The sequence below is a fragment of the Brachyhypopomus gauderio genome, chromosome 8 (genome assembly GCF_052324685.1).
Source record: "Brachyhypopomus gauderio isolate BG-103 chromosome 8, BGAUD_0.2, whole genome shotgun sequence".
Classification (NCBI taxonomy): Eukaryota; Metazoa; Chordata; class Actinopteri; order Gymnotiformes; family Hypopomidae; genus Brachyhypopomus; species Brachyhypopomus gauderio.
The window spans coordinates 26,222,414-26,241,173 of NC_135218.1; the positions used below are offsets into that span (position 1 = coordinate 26,222,414).

The following is an 18,760-nucleotide window of genomic DNA, read 5'->3' on the forward strand; positions in this document are numbered from 1 at the left end:
ATTAGGATGTACCAGTGAATGCCAATATTCACCAAAGGAACTGCAATTGCAGTGTGATTATCCATCTAAACCAGGGGTGTCCAAACTTTGGAGTGAGGGCTAGATTTGGTGAGGTGAACATGTGTGGCGGCCAGTTTACTGCCATCTTCTGCACTTTTTCCGAGCACATTATTTCTGTGACTTTGATTTATGAAATAATCGTCTAAAACGGTTTTCCGTGCTGGGCTATAAGTTTAGCGACTTCACAGCTTGCTGTTGTGGCGTTTTCCTGTATTTTGTTAGTACGTAAACAACTGTTGTTGAGCGTGCAGGCTAGCTGTCATTTGGTAGAGTTTCTGTGTTTGTTTGGGACTGGTGTACGATGTGTAGAACTGATGTTTGGTTTCATAATGCAGACGAACATTTATACTCTTTCATCACAGCGTCAGCTTCATTGGAAATCAAACAGATACACTTTGATTTCTTTGAAGAAATATTCATTTTCCAGTTCGAAATCTTCTACATTTACTTGATATTTTGAGTTTTTTATGTGCTGCCATTTCTGGTGACTCGCGATCATTTTTTTGTTTAGTGGAGAAGCACCGTTTCCATCACTGGCTCCATCTAGTGTTGAAACTGAGAAGTGCAACAGAGTTGAGCTCAAGCTTCTTGTGCGGGCCATATTCAACTGTATTTGCTGCGGGCCAATGAACTCTGGACATTGGGCGCAGATGGCCCGCGGCCTACGTCCCGTAGTTTGGACACCGTAGTTTTCCACATTGCATATATCACGTCTGCAGCCACCCTGCCTCCTGAAGACTTCATTCCCCATAATCCTCTTGTCTGTCCCCAATCTCCACTCTGTTGATTTCTTTTGTAGCTTTATTTGCTCTGTCTTAGTGTTTCCAAGCAGTTCCGTATTGATTAGGCTGCTCTTTGGGTTTGAGTGTCTGCCTGTTACTTGTTTGGCTGCCACAGGCCTGTTTTCTCTGCCCGGCTGTTTGCTAGGTGCTTTTGAACCTGGCCTGTTTGTTTATTTGTCTCTCTACCACTGGATTGTGCCTTATTGGTTTCATTAAACCTTGTTGTCGCTGCCTGTGGTCCACACTCTTCTGAACCTGACACGCTCATTTAAACCATACCTTTAAAAATGCATGACCACAAGCAAATGTATAAAACTATTTATTTCTTATGTGTAAGACATTCTTATGGATAAAAAAAAACACACAAATCACTTTCTTATGAACTGACACCATACTGAGCACAGAACTGTTAGACTGAGCACACAAGAAATGCCACAACACAGCCTAGGGGAGACATGAAGAAATAACCACAGGAAATGTATTCCGAACAAATCACAGCCGTTGGGAGTTCGATGCTGCTCTATGGATCCAGTGCAAGTCCACTGAGGAACCTCAGATCCGTTCACCTCATACCCACAAACCTCAGCGGCCGCCGTCTCTGCAGGCCGGCTTGGCGGACCATGAGCCAGACTCGGTGCATTTGATCTCCATGGGTCCATCCAGGATGTAGGAGCCGTTACAGCCGTATTTCACGGTCTCTCCGTAGCCGTACTCCCTCACCTCGGCAAAGGACAGGAAGCCGTTTTCAATGACAGGCGGTTGAGGGCACTTCACCACTGGTGGAAATCGAGAAATTCAGACACAGTAGATACTTTTCTCTCTGAACGCACTGCACCAAACAAGTCAGCTGTAGTGTCTGAGCTCTGGTTCTAGTACCAGGGTCCAATACCAACAAACTACTGAAAACAAACAAACAAAAAAATGAAATGGCACAATAATGTTAAGTGAACTGTTACGATAAATAGAATTGATGAGGTTTGGGAGGTCTATAAGTTCTTTAGAAACTTCATTGGTTTTATTTATAATGGTGAAGTTAATGGGAAGGTTAATGGTTGGTTTGAATCATAATGGTTTCCCCCCACATGCTGCGATTCTGTTTATCTTCCTGTTAGTTTGTTTGTGATAAACTGCAATGACTGCAGTGGATCAGAGACCCTCGGGTAGTGAGTATTGCCCTGTTGAAATCACCCATGTGATACTGTTCAGGGTAGCCCCGCCCACGACCCCTCCCCCGCCCACGACCCCTCCCCCCATCCATAACCGTTTTGTTTGCACTCACGCTTGCACTCCGGAGGCTTAGACCAGGAGCCGTTGGCCGTGCAGATCGCTTTTCTGTTGCCGCGGAGAACCATGGGAGGCCGGCACTCGTAGGTCCCACCCATTCCGAACTCTATGACATCATCCGTGACCTGTCTGTCATATACTATTTTGGCGTAAGGAGGAATTATGGGAAGGCCGCACGTAACGGCTGGGGGGGGGGAAGAAAAGGCCAGTGAGGTCAGATTGAGCTGCGCAGAGCCCGCGGGGTTGGTACTGTGGCACGGAGAAGACGCTGGGCTTACGTTGGCACACCGGCGGAGGGCTGCTCCATTGGCCCGTGTGTAGGCACTGTCTGGAACGGTTTCCGTGGAGGACATACCTGCACAGACAAACACCACAGTCATCCAGCACAGCACCTGAACACATTCACCGCACTTCTGGGCTCTGCCCACAAAGCAGCTTATCTGGGCTTTTGCATCAGACGCTGGACTTAATGGATGAAATGATCTTAATCTTATTCAGAACCTTTTCAGGTGTGAATATCTGCTTGAAATGTCACTGTGGTTTTGGCTTTTACAATTTTTCTCAGTCGGTTTGGTTCATTTCTCAGATCAGAATTGAACTTCTCAAAACGTCATTCAATCTCCACATCTCCTTGTCATTTGTGCACATCATAATTGCATTTCTCAATGTATTTCACATTTTGCAAATGGACAATTGTCTGTTGTTTTTTGTTTTGTTTATCAAAATGTGTTGTACGGATTGTCTGTTGAATAGTCTTACCCTCCAAAACATTTAGTCTTTAGGTCATCGCCTAGGTCATTATATGCAAAAGTGCTGAACATGTCATCATAATCTCAAAGGCATAATTTTACATTTTTTTTATTTTGTTTTTTTGTTAGATTTTAGTAATTTATCCTAATTTGATTAAATAGTGTGGAGGTGAACATTCAGTTACAGTAGAAAAGGGAAATTGTGAAGGTTTAGAGATGAACCAATGGTCTCAACCACAGGTCAGAGGTGCGTCTCATGAACCTTTACTGTAATTGGCAAACATTTATAGATGCTAAACACTGCAGTATCACAAAGTCTCATAATGGAAAGACAAGGCCATGTGTAGGGTGAACAGCCAGGAAGAGGGGTAAGACTGTGGTGTAGAGGGGTAAGACTGTGTGGTGTAGAGGAGTAAGACTGTGGTGTAGAGGGGTAAGACTGTGTGGTGTAGAGGGGTAAGAGTGTGTGGTGTAGAGGGGTAAGACTGTGTGGTGTAGAGGGGTAAGACTGTGTGGTGTAGAGGGGTAAGACTGTGTGGTGTAGAGGGGTAAGACTGTGTGGTGTAGAGGTGTAAGACTGTGTGGTGTAGAGGTGTAAGACTGTGTGATGTAGAGGAGAAAGACAATGTGGTGTAGAGGGGTAAGACTGTGTGGTGTAGAGGGGTAATACTGTGTGGTGTAGAGGAGTAAGACTGTGTGGTGTAGAGGGGTAAGACTGTGGTGTAGAGGGGTAAGAGTGTTGTGGTGTAGAGGGGTAAGACTGTGTGGTGTAGAGGTGGTTAGACTTTGTGGTGTAGAGGGGTAAGACTGTGATGTAGAGGAGAAAGACAATGTGGTGTAGAGGGGTAAGACTGTGGTGTAGAGGGGTAAGACTGTGTGGTGTAGAGGGGTAAGAGTGTGTGGTGTAGAGGGGTAAGAGTGTGTGGTGTAGAGGGGTAAGAGTGTGTGGTGTAGAGGGGTAAGAGTGTGTGGTGTAGAGGGGTAAGAGTGTGTGGTGTAGAGGGGTAAGACTGTGGTGTAGAGGGGTAAGAGTGTGGTGTAGAGGGGTAAGAGTGTATGGTGTAGAGGGGTAAGACTGTGGTGTAGAGGGGTAAGAGTGTGTGGTGTAGAGGGGTAAGACTGTGTGGTGTAGAGGGGTAAGAGTGTATGGTGTAGAGGGGTAAGACTGTGGTGTAGAGGGGTAAGACTGTGTGGTGTAGAGGGGTAAGACTGTGGTGTAGAGGGGTAAGAGTGTGTGGTGTAGAGGGGTAAGACTGTGTGGTGTAGAGGGGTAAGAGTGTATGGTGTAGAGGGGTAAGACTGTGTGGTGTAGAGGGGTAAGAGTGTGTGGTGTAGAGGGGTAAGACTGTGGTGTAGAGGGGTAAGAGTGTGTGGTGTAGAGGGGTAAGAGTGTGTGGTGTAGAGGGGTAAGACTGTGGTGTAGAGGGGTAAGAGTGTATGGTGTAGAGGGGTAAGACTGTGTGGTGTAGAGGGGTAAGACTGTGGTGTAGAGGGGTAAGAGTGTGTGGTGTAGAGGGGTAAGACTGTGGTGTAGAGGGGTAAGACTGTGGTGTAGAGGGGTAAGAGTGTGTGGTGTAGAGGGGTAAGACTGTGTGGTCTAGAGGGGTAAGACTGTGGTCTAGAGGGGTAAGAGTGTATGGTGTAGAGGGGTAAGACTGTGTGGTGTAGAGGGGTAAGAGTGTGTGGTGTAGAGGGGTAAGACTGTGGTCTAGAGGGGTAAGAGTGTGTGGTGTAGAGGGGTAAGACTGTGTGGTGTAGAGGGGTAAGACTGTGTGGTGTAGAGGGGTAAGAGTGTGTGGTCTAGAGGGGTAAGAGTGTGTGGTGTAGAGGGGTAAGACTGTGGTGTAGAGGGGTAAGAGTGTGTGGTCTAGAGGGGTAAGAGTGTGGTGTAGAGGGGTAAGAGTGTGTGGTGTAAGGCTGAGGGGACAAAACAGTGAAATAAGGGCAACAATTGTGGACCATGTTTTACATGTAAGTCATGGTCTCACAATGGCTGGGTGCAGCTAAATATTGGAAGAACAACTATGTGTTTTTGCATTCTTATACCATATAGTATATCAAGAGTAGCTCATAAGTGTAGCAGAGGTTCCATTTTCACACCTCAACAAGAGGAGGCTGTATGTGCTCAGGTTATTTTGAATGTGTAGAATAAGTTTTACGTTTTGCAGTTTTTCCAGTCATTTTCTGTCTTTGTCTGAATTTCAATCAGATATGTTTTTGTCAACAAATTGCAGTGCAAACAATACAGTCAAACAATACTGCTGTACAAATTTGATTCCAGTCAAATTTCTTGCAATCATTCTCCCACATACAGTCATGTGTACATTTGTGTTCTGTGTAAGTTTGTATTTTGTGTGTAACATGTATTGTTTCATTTGATATACCACAAACTGTGCAGCGTTCTTGAAATCAAAAGCTTAGCTAGTTTGCCTCAGAATATACTTACAGTCTGCACTGACTGTGACTTATAGTTGCACTGACAACATGACTAAATATTTTGACTGCCTTGTGCCTAGATATTCTGATGGCACTGACAAATTGACTGAACTAAATATTTGCTTTTGAAGAAAAAATAAAGAATTTTGAGTGAAGTATGTGCTTTTGCAGGTATTTCATTGAGTTTTGAGAAATGCACTTATTGTGATGCCAATGTAAACCATGATGTGAGAAATGTACCAAATCGACTGAGAAAAACTGTAACAGGTTTGCACATGTGGAGTAATTTGAGAAGGTTTAGTGTCAAAGTATTTTTTTATATAAATGCAATTTGTTAAAAGGTTAAAATGTTACCCCTCATCACAGGAATAGCTGATATTGCTGTTGTAGTTAATTCCGTTGAATTGCACCTTTCCGTTGTGGGGGTGGTCAGGTACTGGGCATTGTTTTGCTAGGGGAGGAATGATGGAGAAAACGTCAGGGGTGAAAAGGTTTTTGGTCTTTATTTTGTTTTGTTTACTTAATTTTCAGATAATTCCGAAATTTGACACATAGCTTACAATGATTACCAAAAATTTTTTTACACACTGAATCCAAATATGTTCTCAGCATTTCTATGTCTGCCAGATATTTTTGTTCTAATCACAACCTGGCTTCTGACAGCCAGTAACGCACACACTCGCTGAATCAGGTCGGTCATCATTCACGTCCACCTCCTGCTCTGAATCATCCAACAGTGACTTCATCCCCCTGTTTACACTCACTCCTTCTCCTCTTCATCCCCCTGTTCACACTCACTCCTTCTCCTTTTTAAAACCCACAGGCGCCACATGTCAGCACTTCCTAGTTTTCACTGTGTCAATAAAACCACAACTTTTCCCTCTAACTGGGGCTCAGGCCTGTGACAAAAAACATGTGACATCTAAGATATAGATAGTATGGAAACGCAGGAACCTGCGTTTCCATACTATCTTTATGTCTTCTGTATTTACATTGTCAGACACTGGAGAGGGATGCTCTTCAGTTTTAGATGCAAGCTGAACATATTTGTAATAACAAGTGTACATATTTATAATTACACATAAGTGTAATAATTTATTTATTAAAAATTAAAATAATATAAACCAAGATAGAAACATTTTGAAAACACATTCGAATTTAGTTCAAAATGTACATTAAGGTCAACCTTTTACAATTAGTGAGACAGAAAAAGCTAAAATTTTGTCATCAATTGTAATAGTATATTCTTGACTTGGTTATGAGTGTTGCAAATGTAAACTTGTATTTTGTAAAAAATAAAGATTTTAGATTGATTGATTTTATAGTAGCTAAAACTATAACAACCTGCTATTTTGACAGTGGCAAAGGTTTTTGACAGAATGAGAAAATGGCGAAATATGTGTTTACCACTGGGTGAATGTAAACACACAGCTTGTCCTGGGTAGACCTTTGCCGTAATACTGGGATCAAAGGTTTGAGTGCATGTGTGTATCTATACGAGTGTGTGTGTGTGTGTGTGTGTGTGTGTGTGTGTGTGTGTGTGTGTGTGTGTGTGTGTGTGTGTGTGTGATAAAATAGCTGTGAGCATTTTTGCCTGATTTTGGTTGCATAACTATTTTCCACAATAGAACAGAGAAATCACACGATCAAACACTCAACTTCTCATTCACAGGAAAAAATGGGTCTTTTTAAAACAGGATGAGTTGATGCTCATATTAAAATGAAAGTTGCACGTCTGCACTTTAATTTCACAATCATTGTATCAAATCAAATCGAACGTGTTGCAATATGCAGTTGTGCCACGGATAACACAACCCACGTCCTTCTGTAGTGCACTGTGTGTGATCGCTTCATGTAGAGTGAGTGTAGTGAGTCAGTGTGTGTATGCATGTATGTGCATGGTGTGTGCCTGTGTGTGTGTGTGTGTGTGTGTGTGTGTGTGTGTGTGTGTGTGTGTGTGTGTGTGTGTGTGTGTGTGCGCGCGTGTGTGCGTGTGTGTGTGTGTGTGTGTGTGTGTGTGTGTGTGTGTAATTTAACTCACGGGAGCACTTCAGTGTTCGTTCAGTCCATTCTCCAGTGGATTTACAGATGATCTTGCGAGAGCCTCCGGTGGGCCTATAGCCCTTGATACAGGAGAGTGTGACCTCAGTTCCTCTCTCATAAAACAGCTGCCCCCCATTAACCATTGAATCATCTTTCACAGGAGGACGTGGACATACTGAAACAAGCATCATCACCATTGTCATCATCATCACCATCACATCATCATCATTTTGTTGCTTTGTTCTTCGTCAGTTCACCCCTCTGTTCCCTATGACAAATCCCAGCAGCAGGTTCAAAAACCCCTTTTAATCTGAGAAGTACTTTTAATCTGAGAAGTACTTTTAATCTGAGAAGTACTTTACCTTGTTCTGGGGTCACCGGTGCCAGCAGAAACATCTCACTCAGGAGCAGAAGGTGAAGGACCTGCTTCATCTTCAGAGAACGCGTGAGAGAGAGTGAGGGCAGGGAAGAGAGGGAGAGTGTGTGTGTGTGCTAGTGAGAGAAGGAGAGACAGAGAGAGAGATAGAGGGAGAAAGAGAGGGAGCAGGGAGCAAGAGAGAGAGAGAGAGAGAGAGAGAGAGAGTTTTGTGTTTGTGGTTTGCTGACTCAGATAACTTGCTCTTTTCTGTGCTGTTTGCAGAAGTATGGGGAAACGAGACTGTTCAAATGCACTGATGCCAGTAGGACTGCATTTTAATCTCCTTAATTTAGGGCTTTTACAAGATGGGCTTCAAAGCGAGCCAACCCTTACAGTACCACCGGAGGTTTGGAAACAGTATGAGCTGAACTCTCTTGAAAACGTGGCATAGGTTACTTTCCTATTAAAATTTATTTTGACATTTGGGATTACTGACTGTTGTTTTTATACTGTGTTTCATCCAACGTGGATCATTGGGTGTTTTGGTTCACTTTTGCTATGGGAAAATCAAGGCAAAAAAAGCCCAAAGGTCATAACAAGGAACTATATTTGTTTAGTGTAAAAAAGTAACAGTAACTTCTTCACACACACACACACACACACACACACACACACACACACACACACACACACACACACACACACACACGTATATGCAATATGAATTTAGTATAGCCAAAAAGTTAGTTTGCCCTATATAATGTACAAAAAATGAAGCATGTAACTTTGTGAAATCCTACTTCATTTATAAGGACTATTAATTGACATGTCAGGCCACCTACCTCAGTCATGTCGAATATTCCGTAAATATTCCCGCTATTCGTATCTACGGTTAACACTGTTATCTATTACCACACAACAAACAAAAACACTTAGATAAACCAGACAAGTGTTGCGTGGGGTTCACGCGGAACGCCCGCCTATATGCGTGTTTGACGCACTGACGCACGAGCGCGCCGCTGCCACCGGATGTCGCTCCTCGCGCGGTGACTCCCCCAGCGCTCGCGCGTCCTCCTCCCATCCAGGAGCGCGGTGACGTCACCACCCCGAGCGCGAGAAGGAAGCGGCGGCGGCGCGCGCGCGCCAGTGTGGATCCGTCGCCAAGTTGGAGCAGCGGCGTGCGGGAGAAAGTCGCGTCGAGTTCCGCAGCGAGCCAAACTGTTGCGCGCGGGGAACAAAACAAAAAAACCCCACAGATTTGATATCAACTTTCTGCTCCAGGAGGAATATCGGTTAGATTTGTTCTGCCATGGCTGATGGCACCGAGTCGTCCTCCGCGGACGTGGCGAACCGATTTGCGCGAAAAGGTGCGCTGAGGCAGAAAAACGTCCACGAAGTGAAGAACCACAAATTTATCGCAAGGTTTTTCAAGCAGCCGACCTTTTGCAGCCACTGTACGGACTTCATATGGTAAATAAACATTTACGACTCGCTCCTCCTTGGGGGGGGGGGAAACAAAAGTTTGTTTCTGAAATGTTTGGTGTAAAACTGGCGCACTTGGAGCGATCATGATGGGAGACCCAGACACACGGGCAGGTTCTGCTCCACTACTCGTGCTGCAGGTGGTTATGTGACTGTGCATTGAATTTGGAAATAACGTTTTGTTCTAGAAAGCTTGCATAGAAAGCGTTTTGTATAGAAAGCTTGCAGGTTCTCCTCCAAGTTGGTTTGGCTGAACTTTGCCGTGTCGGGCGAGGTCTGCGTGACACTGGCGCTGTCATTAGCGAACTGGCATCTCCGGATGGTTTTCTTGCAGTCGTTGTGGTTTGCTGTAAGAAAAAAAAGTGTAATAAAAATCATGCATGAGAAGAGGCCGCCGTGCCGGCCGAGACGAGCCCGTCTGTCCGCGGTACAGCGCTCAGATTGTGGCATTAACGTCCAGTTCTGCGGGGAGAATCGCAGGTATCGGTTGACTTACAATCACAGTTCTCCTCTCACGTCGAGTCGATGTCATATCTGTCATATCTTTATTTGTCCGCCCTCTTTCACTCGCCATGTCATTGTATATGTCGTAATAAAAAAAACCACGGATTACCTGCAAGCGATCAAAACAGTTCAGAGACAAAGCTACAGGTGGGTTTATCCTTTGGGACTCAGAGAGTAGTCAGAACGTGCATTTGTGCGAAGGATTTACTGAGAAAACTTGGGTTGAAGCATATCAAATATTTACATCGCTCGTTTCCATTCGCGGCGTCTTTTAATCGACTCAGATTGCGCGCGGCATGGAAGGCAAGTGATAGCTAAAAGCCCATTAAGGGATTTAGCTGTCTAATGCTCTGCTCTTATTTGATCATGTGACACACTCTCTCTCTCTCTCTCTCTCTCTCTCTCTCTCTCTCTCTCTCTCTCTCTCTCTCTCTCTCTCTCTCTCTCTCTCTCTCTCTCTCTGATATAGGGGCTTTGGAAAACAGGGATTCCAGTGTCAAGGTAAGGCTGCAGTATGGAGGGAATCTTCCGTTTGCCCTCCATTTATACACACACACACACACACACACAAAGTATCGAGGACTGTGCAGACAGACAGGTCATCATGAGCGTCTGCTGATCGTCTCTCTCCCTGGAAGAGAGAGATACTCCAGAGTTACTCTATCCTCTAACATTAGTATAGTGTCCTGAGCACCAGACTGGTGGTTAGTCATGGGTTCGATTCCCAGGCCCCGTGTAATGCCGTGAGCGGCGTGGTGGACACAAACGCTGAGGAGAGCGAGATTTATTAAAGGGCATCCCGAAATCAGGGTCGAAAAAACAGGCTTGGGTCAGATCCGATAGTGAGTCCGATGCATGAATATATCGACCACGCCGTGGCATGACGGATAGACGGGACAATACAGGTTAACACAGAGAAACAAACATGAAAGAAATAACAACCATAAAGCACTAGAGACAATACGAACCCTGAGCAAGGCCCTTAACCCTCAATTGCTCACTTGATGAGATAGTGAGATGAGATAAAATGTAAGTTGCTCTGGATAAGGGCATCTGCCAAATGCCGTAAATGTAACTAGAAATATTAACACTGGAAAAACCAAACTCATGATACCAAACAGAACAAAATGACCCATGAGATCAAAAGACAGGCATTAAATACACTCAAACAAACTGAGAACACCTGAGAACATTTAACCAGAGGGATGGGGTACGAATGACTAGGAAGGACTGAGACGCACATGGCTTACAAAAACAAACCCTGACGGAGAATATCAGGTAGGAGGAGGGGCCAGGCGTGACACCCTAGGCCACTTAACCCCAACTGCCCTGCAGACGTTGGGCTAGGGCTGCCCTACGATTGGGGTGAAAATCACAATTGGCAATTTGGCAACTTAACCCTCAGTTAATTACAAATTACAATGTTATTCTGGCCACTGACATCCATAGAAACTACTAATACACCCAGTAGGATGCTGTCTCCGTGGAGCTAATTGCTGTCTCCGTGGAGCTGTACCATGGCCCATTCTGAAGACACTCAACCCGTTTGTCCCTCAGTATTGTCTCTTGTCTTGGCCATGGACGTTAAAAGTGGGTGACAAAACCCTGCTGATTTCACGCCCGCCAATGGGACTGTAAATGTATAAGCACACGTTGTCATTTTGGGTCATGTGACGCGCAAAGAGCAGCGGTTTAAACACGCGTAGCGATGGTGTAGCTGACACTGACCCCCCCAGCCCTGGACGTCTTTCGGGGGAAACGTTGCCCGGTGATACCGACCCCCCCTTGCTGGCTCTGCTGGCTGGTTGCTTCCACACAATGGTAAGGAGTTGAAGCTATCCTGACAATCACATCAGCTCACGTGAGATGTCCTGTTGCTGCTCACGTGTGCTCACCCACACATGTAGTTGGTAATGGTGCAATTTACATATCCAACAGCAGTCCATCTTCCTGTGAATGCAGCTTTAATAGGTGGTATGAAAGTTTAGAGAGACGTAAGGATTCGGTCTTCTGCTAAGGTGAAAACGTCCGACGTGCTCACGTGTGAAGGAAAGCCGTCCCAATACCCATTCTACTCACACAGCTGAACCCTCTGGCAGTTTTCTGGGATGGGTGTGTATGCCAGCCACAGTCAAAATGCCAGCAATGTGGATCATGCGGTTTGCAGTGACGAGACCTCGTTCCTGTCAGTAGCCGGGTTTCCATCCAAACCTTTCGAAAAAATAATGCGCAATTTCCAAGTTTCGGCAGAAAAAAATGCGAATTAAGCCTTGTTTCCATTCATTTCAGTTATGCGAATAAACTTTAGATCACGTGAGAGGACGCCAAAACAATAGTGGTTTTACGTCCATCTGGCAGTTACGCATTTTTGCACGTTGAGGTTTTGAAACATTTTTTTCTTTTTCTTTTCTATACATGGAGAAGTTAAATTCAATTTTTGCTCTCTCCAGAACTGTTTTTGCATGCATTTGCCATCTTTACATCGCGATCATGTACAGAACCACATGACTTGAGGCATGATACGTCATCGTTTATGCGAAAAACCCTTTTCCATCCAGTTTTTTCGAATTTTGGCGATGCGATAGTCTAACTTTTCCACCTCCTCCTAGCGTAAAAATCTTTTTGCGATATTTGGGGCTTTTTTCGAATTTTGGTCTTTTTCCATCCAGCTTTTTTCATGCGCATTTTCAAAATGCGCAAAAATTCGGTGGATGAAAAACCCTCTACAATTCCAGGTGAGGAGCACCGGAGCAGGAACTTTGCCAGACGAAGGGAACTATTTCCAGTTCTCCTTCATTTTCCTTTGCGCCTCCCTCCATCTCCTCATTCAGGATCTTCTGGAAGTTTTCCCAACGTCACCAGCACATGTTTGTGAAACCAGTATCACGTACAACATTGATCTACAATATGTGTTATGAATAAGAAGCATTTGTGTTGTTTATCAGACACAAAGCAACTTTAATTGGGATCAAGTACAATTTTAGCATTTGAGGGTTAAGAACTTCACTCAGGGCCCCAGCAGGGGGCCGACAGTGTTAAAACTTGGTAATGGTGGGGCTCGTACTGGCCTGGTTAAGTTAACTTTAAGTTAATAATCAGTATTTTAGAAGGTATTAGTTTATTTTTCATTTAAGGTTTTTTTTTTTACTTGTGAAAAATGTAGCTAATGAGTGGGAGTGGGCGTCATAACTGTGACAGAAACACACCGCAGGTGCTCCTTGGTGCTAGCCAACTTCTCAACAGTCACTATAAAGCTGCAGTTACACTAAAGGGTTTGGAGTCCACAGTTTATGGCCAAAATAGATAGTGTGGAGCAAAATAGATCTAACAATCTAAACTGTTGTCTGAAGCAGTTTGTGGCTAGGAAGGACAGGGTAACATGTTTTAACGCTGATAAACGTTGACACAAGCCGATCCGTGTGGGCTTTTGGGGAGGCGGGAGCTGCAGATCACAGGCTGTGCAGAGCCTCTGTGTGCCAGACAGGTAGGGAGTGATCGTCAGCAGCGGAGACGCAGAAGGGCGGTTCTGACGCCGACATTTTCCTGACAGCACGAAGCAGCTTTAATACACTCCCCTGAAATCACTGACAGCAAAAAAGCTCCTGCCATGACAGCCGCTGTCAGAGAAGCATGTGACTGCAACAAAAGCGGAGATCTGTTTCTTCTGAGGTGTTTATGGCCTCAGTTTCAATATGCTGTAATGGTGATGGTCACCTCAGCTCCGTCAGTGAGACAGTGTGACCCAGAATGAGGTAGGAGGTATGGAGATGATTTCAGGCTCCCGACATGTTTAATGAGTCCTCGTTGAAACCCGATAAAAACTGAGCAAAAAATGGGTCTGCAAATGGTCTTTTCTAGGTAAACAGTTGCTTCAGAATAAATGGTCGTTTTACTTGTTATTAGAGCACACTTATAAGTGTGTGTGTGAGTGTGAGCAGTCCCTCAAGCAGATACAACATGGACTTTGTCTCAGAGCCATGGGATGTGGAGAACAGGGCTCAATATAGTAATTAATTTGAATTGTTTTAAATAATAAATAAAAGACTAGATTTCCAGTGGATTGAAGTGGAAGGCGGCATTCTGGTCAGGGATTAAGCTTAGTTCCACATAGCAAATAAATCATTTACACAGAAGAGCTGCCCAGGGTTTGATCCAGCACTACAAGAAAGGCCTAACTAGGAATTTGTCAGTTTTGTGCAGTTATTCAGTTATTTTGTAAGTAGCAAAAACAAGACTGCGAGTGTGCGATTGGGAGACGATTCACATTTAAGATCCTTCCAATAATTCAAGCATTAAGACTTTGAGGCATCACGCAATTTGTATGGCATGTAACGCAGGAGAGTGAGCCGGTGGTGTGGCATGTAACGCAGGAGAGTGAGCCCGTGGTGTGGCATGTAACGCAGGAGAGTGAGCCCGTGGTGTGGCATGTAACGCAGGAGAGTGAGCCCGTGGTGTGCCTCAAGTACCCTCCATGGCAGGTTGGGTCTGGCAGTTAAAAGCACGCTGCACTTTTCTACGTTTTTGAACACGGGAACCTTTTGTTGACGTCTGCTAAATGCCGTAAATGTAAATGTCTCATTTAAACTGAAGCTGAGGAGAAAACGCTGCAGTCCTGCGGTCACCTGGGGAGAGTCGTCCTGCTCCCGTAAACAGGACCATGAAGTCCTGACTCTAGTGGTGTAAATGCTGAGGTTAAAGGTCGCCAGGAGCCAGTGAGAACCACGGTTCTCCTGCACTTAACCTTGGGGTATCCCGCCTTGTCCAGTCCCCAAGCAGTTGGGAGTGTGGCTGGCCTATCCAAGCCAGCGCCATATCAGGCACTGTGAGGAAAAACAAACAAACAAGCCCCTCACCCTTCTGGGGGCTTCTTGCCAGCACACACTCGTCACTTCTGTAATCCAGAGATGTAGCCAATGTCCTTATCACGACCCGCATGGTTGCCATGGTGACACGGGGTTAATCACCGCCACACCAGGACGGCTACAGCATCGTGGGAGAAGCAGCTCAAGCTCGGCTGGCATTCTGCCACATGACCACATGCCTCCAGAGTTGGCCCTAACCCTAACTCTAAACCTCCAGGGTTAGCTCTAACCTTAACTCTAAACCTCCAGGGTTAGCTCTAAACCTAACTCTAAACCTCCAGGGTTAGCTCTAACCCTAACTCTAAACCTCCAGGGTTAGCTCTAACCCTAACTCTAAACCTCCAGGGTTAACTCTAACCCCAACTCTAACCATCCAGAGTTAAATCTAACCTTAACTCTAACCCTCCAGAGTTAACTCTAACCCTTCAGGGTTAAGTCTAACCCTAACCCTCCAGGGTTTCCCTAACACTAACCCTCACCCTCCCAGTTTCTTCACACCGACTCACCTCCTTCAACGGTTGTTAATACGGTAGTCGGAGCAAGAGGAATGTTCTTTGTGTCTGCTACTCCCTGCAACAGATTAAATGGATGAGCTCGAATAAAAACGAGTTCAATCAAAATAAAGAACAGGATGCCTTCGTGCTTTGAGGAAGGCCAGGCGTTTGGGCTTCTTTGCCCTTAGTCCTTGATTCTTGCGATATGCCATTATGGAGTACTGTAAACGCGTTGTAACGTAGGGGAAAAAAGGACCGAACTCTACGCAGTTGAGCACGTGAAGCTCTGAGCCCACAATCCTGAAAGCATTATACAGTGAAAAGATGAGAAAAAGACCTTTTACATATCAATAATCAGCTTATTTGCTAAGTATGTTGACTTAGAAACTGGAATTTCGTCTTGCTTTAGTGTGACATTAAGTAAAGTCCTAAGACAGCGGAGACAGTGGAGCATTGACTTGCTCTGTAGTTATTCCCTGACAGTATAGTTATGGTGGTGGGCTGCTGTAGCATTACATGCCCCCCACCCCGGGGCATGAGTGTAGTCTACGTCGTCTCAGACTCTTTGCAGCGTCTGTAGGGGCACGATGAGGTTCAGCCGCAGATGCTTTGTGAATGAAGGTCTTGATTGCTGGGTCATTCCCCCCAATCTGCCATTGTCAGTTCGGCTGGGCTTCCACGCCCTCTGCTTCTTCAAGAATCAACATGTACGTGTGAATAGGAATCCGTAAGCGATTATCGACTCTTCAGACCTTGTGAAATATTAACAGGGTGATTCATTAAACATTAAGGATGGGACGAACGGCTCGGATGGGAGAGCACCAGCCAAATGAGACGCTCGGTAACACCGCTCGGTAACACCGCTCGGTAACACCGCTCGGTAACACCGCTCGGTAACACCGCTCGGTAACACCGCTCGGTAACACCGCTCGGGAACTCCGCTCGGTAACACCGCTCAGGAAGGCTTCGCTGTGGAATCGGAACGTGTCGGGAGCTGCTGCCTCTAATGTGGCCCCCAAGGAATTAGAATGGATAGAATGCATAAAGGCCAAGGTGCCTGGTGCTGGTACATCATACCAGGCTGCCAGAGAATTCAAATTAGCGGAATGGGGAAAGGTCAGAGCACTAAATATGGCTGCCGCAAAAGCAGAATGACGGGGAGAGGAGCACTGGAGCTCCAATCAAACATCAGACGTGGTTTGTGCTCACATCAGACGTGGTTTGTGTTCTTGCCATGTTCAGACAGAATACATCAGTCCAATATTTTGCATCCTAAGATTTTACCACCTCCCTCTGAGGATGAAGGACACTATAGCACCTCGGTGGCCGTCTTAACACGGAGGCCATCTTTTTCAAGTGACACCAGACTAACAGACCCAGAGAGACGCCCCCTCTGTCCAGATAACCGCACTCATCAGGATGTAAAGTCCAGACACATGTAAAGGCCAGAGACTCATCAGGAAGGCCAGACACAGGCAGAACATCTTTCAATGTGATTGGACTTTGAGACAGAAATCAATCAAGGTGTTTCTACCACGGCTGTGCACTTACATTATTACTGTTGGAGAGGAGGAGCCATTCCGCTTTAATTTGGGATCCATGATAATTGCTGGAGGGACATTTGATGAGTTCCAAATCCAGCAGCTCAGTTTGCCTGCAGTGAAGCAGTTGGCCACTTCTGTATGGGATGTATTACATGCCGAGCCAAGCCCAGATTATTAATCCCAGGGAGGTCTTTGTCCTCCCTCCCAGTGTTGGGACTGAGATTATAACCCTGCCGCTGCAGATTAGTGGTATGAGTTAAATTTGATTGTTTTCAGTGGCTGCCCCACACGGGCCAATCTCGGTGCTGAGACACGACTTACGGCCGTTGGCCCGCGGGTCCTGCTCCCGTCCTCTGCTCTCCTGGACGCTGCGTGACTGCAGCTGGGTCTGGGCCCAGTACGCCCATCCACTCCGCGTCTGTGATCCAGACAGCTGTCTGCAATCGGAAAGACCAGCGGCACCATTACAGGGATTGGGTTTAGAGCCTCCAAGACAGGGCTAGGAGAAAAGGGAGAAGAGAGAGAGAGAAGGAGGGAGAGAGAGTGAGGGAGTGACCAAAGTAGGGGTAAGAAGAGAGGATAGTGGAGAGAGGGATAATTGAAGTACAGGTTCCCAAATGCCAGTCTTAGTTACTGCAGTTTAAGCCCACACGCTGACTCGAGAGGGCTTTCTGCAAAAGAGCTCTTCAACGGTCCCTGATTTCATTTGCGTGCTTTTAAGCGGGACCAGTGCCTGCGACGCAGAGCCATGCACCAGGAGCACAAGGCCCCCGGGGCACGGAAGGAAGCATCACAGGTGCCGGCGGAGTGTCCGAACGCTTGTGTGCGTCTGACAGGAGCCACAGGACGGGCGGAGCGAAACATCCACGCTTCCAGATGGTCTCGCGTCCCTTTGCAGAACAACTGGCCAGCTGCACGCAGTTCTTCTGAACCGAGGAGTAAAAATAGGGAAAAGTGAAACATGCCACCGATTTGAAGAAGGGTCTTGAATTACTGCTTCTGTCTTACAGAAATGTATCTCGGCTCACAGCATCTCTGCTCAAACAGCTTTAGTCAACCTGGAGCAATTTTAGTTCCTGTTTGCAGTTCCAGCTTAAAATGACATGAGGTGTATTGTAGTCACCCCTCCCGAAAATGAGATTCGAGTGTCTGCTTTTTCCTTCTGGACAGCACGTTGTGTCTTTCTACAATACCGGCGGCAGCATAAGAGGGTTATGGTTAGGGTTAGTGTTTGGGTTAATGTTAGGGTTAGGAAATGGTGGAGTTTGCATGTGGCTGTAGTTCGAAAAAGCCAACGTATGCTGAACACCAGGCTGGGGGGGTACCATGGTCTTCTAATGTGGGGTTGGGGAGGGGGGGGGGTTACCATGCTCTTCTAACGTTTGCAAACCGCTACATTAAATTAGCAGCGCAGCTGCCTTACCTACATCACAGTGCCCTCAGTTCCAACAGCGTAAAAGGCCTTCATAATCTACTGATAACGGACAGTTACATGACCTCACTAGTGTCGTAACACTCCTGTGTTATGTCTACGCTGTGTCAACTACGCTAAAGAGTGTTTGGTGTCTCTGCAATGTCCAGAGTCGTCTCACAAATGCCTGTTTGCTGCTGAATCTAAAACTTTGTGTTCTCTCCCCTGTTTCTGACACAAAAGGATGACCCGTCTGTTGTAATAATTTTCTAAATAAATTTCTCTCTCTCACTCTCTCTCTCTCTTCCTGTCTCTCTCTCTCTCTTTTCTGGCTCAGCTATCGTGCACTTACAGCATGTATCTGGATATCATCACAGAGACTTGTGAGTTGTGCTGCTGAATGCACTTGATTTGGTGATCTCAAATGGGAGAGATAGAGAGAGGGAGGGAGGGAGAAAGAGAGAGGCAGAAACAGGGAGAGGGAGAGACAGAGATGGAATAAGACAGCGAGAGGTAGAGAGAGAAGAAAGGGGAAGAGAGATTGCAGATTGGATCATTACCACAGTCATTACACTGTCATTATTACGCTTTCAGGCATCAATACTGTGTTTTTTTTCTGATAAGTGCCATAGATATTTTAAATGGTGGATGAGAAAATGAGAAAGAAATACATTTTGGAACTGCTTTCAGTGAGAAAAGCCTGTGGAAGTTCTGTGGGTCTGTGGTGGCCAGATATGACTTGTCTGACTGT

General features: G+C 45.7%; 2 protein-coding genes across 5 annotated transcripts in view; one reads left to right on the forward strand and one right to left on the reverse strand.

Moving 5' to 3' along the window:
* Positions 1–1,170: 1,170 nt before the first annotated feature.
* Positions 1,171–8,727, reverse strand: LOC143522156 (beta-2-glycoprotein 1-like). Of its 2 annotated transcripts, XM_077015895.1 has the most exons (8): positions 8,555–8,727; positions 8,209–8,268; positions 7,717–7,846; positions 7,353–7,529; positions 5,666–5,762; positions 2,405–2,481; positions 2,122–2,310; positions 1,171–1,618 (listed from the first exon to the last, which is right to left on the reverse strand). In XM_077015895.1, the coding sequence occupies exons 2-8, from the start codon at positions 8,230–8,232 to the stop codon at positions 1,425–1,427; spliced, it is 888 nt and encodes a 295-aa protein (XP_076872010.1). In that variant the 5' UTR covers positions 8,233–8,268; positions 8,555–8,727; the 3' UTR covers positions 1,171–1,424. The 2 variants fall into 2 exon arrangements, with proteins under 2 accessions (XP_076872010.1, XP_076872011.1); XM_077015896.1 differs by lacking the exon at positions 8,209–8,268 and having other exon boundaries at positions 1,172–1,618.
* Positions 8,728–8,848: 121 nt separating this feature from the next.
* prkcaa (protein kinase C, alpha, a) overlaps positions 8,849–18,760 on the forward strand; it is a 133,248-nt gene continuing 123,336 nt past the window's right edge. For all 3 annotated transcript variants that reach the window (XR_013132953.1, XM_077015893.1, XM_077015894.1), the window contains exons 1-2: positions 8,849–9,182; positions 10,168–10,199. Coding sequence is in view for 2 of the 3 variants with exons in the window: in XM_077015893.1 (XP_076872008.1) it covers positions 9,022–9,182; positions 10,168–10,199 (193 nt within the window). In the remaining variant the exon portion in view is untranslated. The remainder of the gene's footprint in view (positions 9,183–10,167; positions 10,200–18,760) is intronic.

Bases quoted from the DNA above. Each gene is read 5' to 3' on its own strand.
- LOC143522156 (XM_077015895.1), bottom strand. From the start codon at position 8,232: ATGAAACACAGTATAAAAACAACA. The intron at 7,847-8,208 runs GTCAGTAATCCC...TTCTCTCACTAG, and splicing joins AACACAGTATAAAAACAACA to CACACACACACACTCTCCCT. The intron at 5,763-7,352 runs GTGAGTTAAATT...TTCCTCCCCTAG, and splicing joins ACGAACACTGAAGTGCTCCC to CAAAACAATGCCCAGTACCT.